Below are 7,163 nucleotides of genomic sequence, written 5' to 3'. Positions count from 1 at the left end.
AACACATCCACTAGATCTCCAACAAGAACGAGTAGTAGAGAAAAGAGGTAAAGTCTGATCTCAACACCATCGCCATGGATTCCGACGATATGATCTTGAATTTTCCTTAAATCAAAGCTACACAGATTGAAGCAGAAGCTTGCTTAACTTCTCTTATTGTCTTATTTCTTGAAAGATAAGAGCATTAAGATTCATACACCCAAGGTAACTCTTCTTGCTACTGGGACCGCTGCAACTTCCAACAGAAAACTAGGGCCTCGTTGAATAGCCCCGGTGACAGTTGGTATCAAGTAAAGCTTTGAAAAAACTTGGAAACCAAGGGTTTTTTGGATTTTATTTTGAAAATTTGATAAATAATAAAAGGTAAATTTGACATTTAGATTCATTCCATTAGCACTTAACGACAATGACAATTATCAGAAAACTTAGAGATACCGCAAAACAATAGCTAAACAATAGGGATACTACGTGTCATTACGCTAAATAGTAGGGGTAATTTAAGAGATTCACCCATATAAAAAAACAAGCTGCCCGAGCATACAATGGGCATCTTAGTAAAAAATAACAACATAAAAACAACCAACTACTCCCACCATCAATACAAATACAACGGTCTCTTCTATCAAGTAAGCCAGTTTCTCTCTCCTCTTCACGCCAACTACGACTATTCTTTTTGAATAGAAACTATGGAGCTTCCAAACGGCATAGAATTAGCAGCCCGGGCATCCTGTCACAAATGTATCCTCTCTGATCTTTATCAAAATGTTGGAAAGCTTTATATAGATGTTTGTCTCTTTCTAGCTTGTGCCTATGCATGGTTGCAGTAATAAATTCAATATATCCACATCAGCCTAAAAAAGAAAGAAAGAAATGATCAACCCAAGAATTTCAGACATGTAAAATAAAAGATTGAAATTCCAGAATGATCATCGGTTTCCAGTCTGAACAGCTCAACTGCCTGTGGTCACTGACGTTTTGAAAACATTGATGATGATCATGATATAATCATAGAATGATCTTGGAAGGAAGTGGCAGAAAGCATAAAAGGAAATACCTTTCATCATCCAATGAAATTCCAAGAGTATCATGCAGTAGAGCCACAATATAAAATGAAGAGAAGCAATATCGCACCAAATCATCCTCAGAAAGGCTACTGTATTTCTTTTTGAGTGTTGACCAATCTTCTTCACAAAATTGTTGTCCAGTCAACATCAGATTGCATAGGAATGCTATTTCAGGCAGTCTGAAGAACTGTCAAGCAAAAGCAAAAAAGAAATGGAGGCTTAGAAATCATATAACCAAGTAATAGCACAATACTACCAACAGGAAGAATATATTTTTAAAAGGCATTGAGTCATTGACTATACATAGCCAATATGGTAATTCTTACAAACATATTTAAACTCCATATATGAAATTTTATTTTTAAACTCCATATGTGAAATTGTTGATAACCTGGCAGTAGGGTAAGGAATCCACAGAGAACCAATCACCCATGTCCACACCATATTAGGGTGTATCATACAATAAATCTCTAATATAGAGACATAGTGTGGAAGGGGGTTAGGGTGGTTTTGCAATAGTTCGTTCCAACACAATATAGCATGGGCCCTTGGACATACAGTCACATCTTTAAGGGAGGTGATATATTTGGCCACAGAATTGAGGACAGTTTTTGAGTGGACTCAACAATCAGCAAGCAGTATGGAAGATGTCCTAGCGAGGCAAGGAGTACGCAAGAATCATTTATATTGGGTATCATTCTCCCAAGAATCATTTTACTCTTCCCCTCACCCCCCTATTAATGGAGCCAACCTGGCAAACGATGCAACTTTTTTTACTGTTTCACTCGCCCCCCAACTAATACAACAATACATTACAAAAATAAAAATAAAAATAAACAAATTGAAAATGTAAATGTGAAGTGTGATTCTGGACCCGTTGTTGTATTTGTGAAGATGGTCGGCTAGCTAAGCTAAAAATTGTGTGGAGATGAATTGAATGTGGGAAGAGGGTTTGGCTCGAGTCAGACTGTTGTAACAAAACAACCTTCAGAGGTTCAGGCTTCACCAAAATCAAAGAGAGAATTGTGATGTGAGGTGTGAGATAACAAGCCATTCTTTCCTCCCATTTCCCTTGGGGTTTGGTGTTTGTTTTACAGGTGCAGGTGCAAGTGCAGCAACCTCTGTTCTGCATATAAAAAGTCAGAATAGTTGTCCCAGCAACAACCTCTATTCTTCCTAGATTTATCCAGTAAATCTAAAATAGAAGCCTAATCTAGATAACATAGAACACAACCAATCACACCACAACATTGCCAAATAAAATAAAAAGAAAAAAAAATAAAAGAGAAACTGATATGATGTGATGAAACTTATTATTCTGTAAACCATTTCCTAGGTGTTGCATTATTATAGAATGAAACTTAAATTAATCAATTCAATAAGATAAAACAGCATTTAAAACTCAACAAGAAAAATGGTAATGCCAATATCAACCCAGACCTCCTCATCTCCAAGAACAAATAAACAGATAAAGTAAACAAAAGTTGAAATGCATTCTAACTTAATAAAAAAAAATCGGCAATTGCTCTGTAATTACCAAAAAAATTTCAAACCTCCATATGTTATCGGGTCCTAACAAGAAGAGTATAGAATACCAAGAAAAAGAGTGTATAGCACTATTTTTAAAACCGGACCGGACCGGACGGTCAGACCGGAAAAACCGGGAACCGGTCACCTGACTGGTTCCGTTTTCCTCCAAAACTGCTTTTTTCCCTCAAAACCATTGATTTTGGTCAGCAAACCGCTGAACCGGCCTGTTAACCATTCGAACCATTCGAATGGTTTTGACTGTTTTCCAATTTTTTAAAATTTTTTTATTTTTTTTGTCACGATAGGCCAGCCGTTTGAGTCGAACAGTCGGACCGTTCGAACCAGTAACCGGACCCTGACCGGTTCGTTTTTAAAAAACATGGTGTATAGAATGAAAAGAACCGCTGCTCATCAAGCAATGTTAAAATAGCATGTGAATATATTACAGAACTATTCAGTTTGCATACAGGAAATACCTGCAGATAGAAAGTGAGATGGGAGTATTGAGGCAAATCGATGGATTTGGAGTTTAGATCTCTCTTCCGACGAGGGAAGTGACATAAAAACGAAAAGAAAACTGAAATGAGAGTTTAGATCTCTCATTACCTCGGCAGATGGATGGATTTGGAGTTCAGATCGATACCTCTGTTGCAGACGCAGAACCTTTCTCTTCTCTATCGAACGCTCGAAGATGGATTTGGAGTTCAGATCTATACCTCTATCGCAGACGCAGAACCTTTCTCTTCTCTATCGGACGCTCAAAGAGAAAACAGTCGAAACCTGCTTATTTACTTCGACCAAAATTGTGGCAAATTTTTCTTCCTTTTTTATAAAGCAATATTTTCACCTATTTTCGATGCAAATCTTGGTCTATGCACATTTTTGCATCGAAAATAGGCATATATTTTAAAATCTTACCAAACGGATGCAAATCTGAATCAGAGTACAAATTTGCAACTGTTCATATTTATACTCCAACCAAACGCAGCCTTAATGGAAAATTTTTCAAACTAAGCCCTATGAACAAATGCGTTACAAACAAGAGGTTTAAACTTTAAAGTAAGTAATACTAAAAAAGAATCTTGCATGCAAATTCAGTAACAATGGCTGTATAAATTAGGGTACAATTTGGATTGGAGACTAAAAGATAACTCAATGTGAGTTTTTTTTCTTACCTTGATTCAATAATTTATGACAAGAGAGGATCGGAGGAGGAACCTGCTCATAGAATAAGAGTAGGGTGGACAAAAGGATGGGGTATAATTAGGGATGTCAGTTGGCCAGGCTTAGGAGTGTTAATTGGACTAGATTTGGTCCAATCCGATTCAGTCCATCATTGGTCAATTTAAAAATGGACCGGACTAAATCTGGTCCAAATCCCATACAAATCGGATCCAATCCGGTCCAAATGAAATGCAAATGGATCGGATTGGACACAATCCGGTCCAAATTAAATAAAACTTTAAAATTTACATAAAACACGAAAAATATAAAAAAAATGCAGAAATATATTAACATTTTCACAAATATATAAAATTGACGCTACCTGGCTTAAAGATACAACATCAAAGAAAAATGGGGTTTTCTGAGAAGTTATGATTTTCTCATACATGATTTTGTTTTATGCGGTATAACTTGTGGTTTCAAATTAATGCAATGGAAAACAACATGGCTAGTACCTAGTAGACAAGTTTCCTATTTTTCTTTTAATTCCTTTCTCCATTATTGATAGATGGTTATTCTGTCCACTTCCCTCTGTTCACATATCATCCCTCAAGACATGATATGCCAGTTTCATTTGCAGTTGTGCCTATAGAAAATCATGGGAGAAAGAAGATAAACAGACGAAAGTGGAAAAGGGAGGGTGGGGCTGAGGAGAAGACAAATAAGGAAAGGAGAAATTGGTTCCTTGTAAATGAAATGGAAATTTGCATGCCATCTAAGACAAGTTTGGAATGGTTAAAAATATAGTAATTTCATCTCTTACTGGATCTGGTTCATTATAAAACCAAACATAAAATTTTCTTTATCAGCGGCTAATGATAAAATAATATATAATCTTTCTCATTCTCTCATGCCCATAAAAAGAAAAAGAAATGAAGAAATAGCTCAAGTCTAAGATAAATTAGGGCTTTTAACAAAAAGAAAAAAGGAATTATAACATCCTTACTTTGTTCAACATTCAATTGGCTTTCCGGCTGAAGATTCAGGAACTCAAAAAGTTCTTCTGCCCCTATCAACGATAGAGAACTCTTGGGGAGAAAATGAACATAACAAAGAAATCCCACTTCCGAATATCAGATAAAAAATATGATTATTGAGAACTCTCTCCCTATGAACACATTTGGAGCTCGTTGAAGAAAATGGAGTTGCAAAGGAGGCTCGAAAGAGAACTTCCGTGAAAGTCTATGCACGAAGCTCAGAAAAAAAATGATGGCTAGAACTCAAGGAAACCAACTAAGGGGCGGTATATATCTATTTCAACGATTGATAGACGCCAGAGACTCAGAGAGAGATAGACGCCAGTGAGAAACAGATGCTGGTGAGAAATGTTGTACACGCAGCTCAAGCAAACCGATGGAAATCGATCCTCAGTAGGTTGGAGAGAGAACCATTGGAAAAACCCTAGGTCCAGTACACGTCGCTGATTGAGAAAATCATAAGAAAAAACCATTGGAAATTTGGAGAGATGGAGTTCGCTTGGAGAAACCATAAGTCAATAGGTTGGTTGGAGAATTGGAGAGGTGGAGTCCGAAATAAACTCGATCCTCAGACGGTTTGTGAACAAATCGGCCTCGTCCATTTCGGTCCACCAATTACTTAGGACCAAAATTATGCGGACCAGTCCAATCCGAGGCAAAAGTATGGACCGTTCAATCTAAATGCGATTTGGACGGGGTCCAACCCGAATCTGGTCCATTGGCACCCCTAGCCAGGCCTATCCGATGGACCTAAACCTATTATAGTGGTACTGGTTCCATGATTTTGTTCCAATTAATAGTTGAGTTGATTCCGGTTCTTGCGTGTCCATCCTGAACTGATTAAGAGCTGGAAGTGATTATTTTATATATATATATATAATATTTTTTATTTTCTTATAAATTTGTATCATATTTTATATTTGAAATGGTACATTTTAATAGATAAATAAGATCATATTGGTTAAAAATGTTTAATTTATTAACATAAAAATAATTTCATATTTTTTTATCATTTTAATTAAGGTTATATCATCAAAATTTAAACTTTAAATTATTATTTAAATAAACAATTATATTGTTTAGTATAATCGGATTTGGACCCGATAGACTCGACTATTAATTGGGACAGTTTTGGGTCTGTGATTTTGTCCCAATTAATCCGTTCGGGACTTGGCAGTGTTGGGAAATCAAAAAAACAAGATTTCCATAAAGTTAGTACAGTAGAAGTGTGCATGCCAAGATGAATTGTGGAAAAACTAAAAGGAACATTTGAAATGAAGTCAATTTTTAGCTTTGTTATATTTATAAAAATTAAAACTTAAAATAAATTATTAAATTAAATATAAAATAATATATATTATATGTAAAATGTATATCACAGTTTGACTTGGATGACCTGGACAGTTGAAATGTTGACTTCGGACCTTGAGACAAAAACGGTTCTTTAAAAGATTGGGTGAAACAGGATTAAGTAGACAACCGCTTATAGTTTCATATTAACCTTATTTTGCAACCACTTTACTGAATCAGCGTTCTGCTATGAGGTGTTTGCAATGGTCATGTGACTTCATAAAACCAATGGAAAATGTGGAAGGTCATGAACCCATGGTTTTCTATTTTAAAAAAAATACTCGTAGCAAATTTCATGTCAACCTTTTCGAAATAAAACCGTGCAGCAAAATCATCATTTTTGTTTTCTTATTTTCTTTTTGATTAATTTAGTTGAGGGATCATTAGGGTCAACTGTCATCTCCCATCTAAGAAAAAAATGATGAGTTGGACGATAGGGATTGTTTTAAACCCTATTTGATGATTAAGTGATTGATAAAAAAAGCATTTATTATTGCATAAGTATTTATTTTAACAATCATTTAAGGCTATTTGATGGTCCATTTGTCAAATCACTTATTATGTTTTTGAACATTTATTGGAGTGGGGATATTTGGTAAACTACTTTCCTATAAGTGTTTATATTGACACAAATGATAATTTTAACCATCATTTCATTCATACATATATACAAGTCCAAAGGCAGGTGTCGGTTGCCGTTCGCTCCCAAAGAAGGTGTGGTTGCTGGCATGCTCGACCCAGTTTGAGTGAGGAAGAAAGGGGTTTAAGGAGAGATGAGGGTATTTTGGGTATTTAAAATATAAATAGGGACTTTTTAATCCCAAATTTTTTGCAGATCCACTTATTAACAAGTACTTAAAAAAAAAACAACTCTCAAGTAATTTTTTTTAATAAATACTTATTTATCAAATAAATACTTTTTCGATACTTTTTTATCGAACACAACAAATGCTTATTTTCCACTTAATGTGTGGTCCCAACACTTTTATTAAATACTTGTAAAGAAAGTACTTATTTA

At 35.2% G+C, this 7,163-nt stretch overlaps 1 protein-coding gene across 9 annotated transcripts; it reads right to left on the bottom strand.

Moving 5' to 3' along the window:
- Positions 1–359: 359 nt before the first annotated feature.
- On the bottom strand, positions 360–5,471 carry LOC104606218 (putative apyrase 6). 9 transcript variants are annotated; one of them, XR_016085320.1, is made up of 4 exons: positions 4,765–5,435; positions 3,238–3,341; positions 1,055–1,251; positions 360–851 (listed from the first exon to the last, which is right to left on the bottom strand). XR_016085320.1 is itself a non-coding variant. In XM_088902845.1 (4 exons), exons 1-4 carry the CDS (start codon positions 4,774–4,776, stop codon positions 685–687), a joined length of 393 nt encoding a protein of 130 aa, XP_088758971.1. In that variant the 5' UTR covers positions 4,777–5,471; the 3' UTR covers positions 360–684. The 9 variants fall into 9 exon arrangements, 3 of the variants coding, with proteins under 3 accessions (XP_088758971.1, XP_010269617.1, XP_010269618.1); XR_016085322.1 differs by lacking the exon at positions 4,765–5,435 and adding an exon at positions 3,770–4,748 and having other exon boundaries at positions 3,201–3,341; XR_016085319.1 differs by lacking the exon at positions 4,765–5,435 and adding an exon at positions 3,770–4,740.
- Positions 5,472–7,163: the final 1,692 nt, after the last annotated feature.

This window comes from Nelumbo nucifera, chromosome 4, assembly GCF_055504915.1.
Source record: "Nelumbo nucifera cultivar China Antique chromosome 4, China Antique-T2T, whole genome shotgun sequence".
Taxonomy (NCBI): domain Eukaryota; kingdom Viridiplantae; phylum Streptophyta; class Magnoliopsida; order Proteales; family Nelumbonaceae; genus Nelumbo; species Nelumbo nucifera.
The sequence above is the reverse complement of the archived record's forward strand: the minus strand, read 5'-3'. Positions and strand labels throughout refer to the sequence as shown.

Excerpts from the sequence above, each read along its gene's own strand:
- LOC104606218 (XM_010271315.3), bottom strand. Across the intron at positions 1,252-3,200 it reads AAATCCATCCATCTGCCGAG|TTCTTCAGACTGCCTGAAAT; the intron begins GTAATGAGAGAT and ends TTTGCTTGACAG. Across the intron at positions 809-1,054 it reads ATTTCATTGGATGATGAAAG|GCACAAGCTAGAAAGAGACA; the intron begins GTATTTCCTTTT and ends AACCATGCATAG.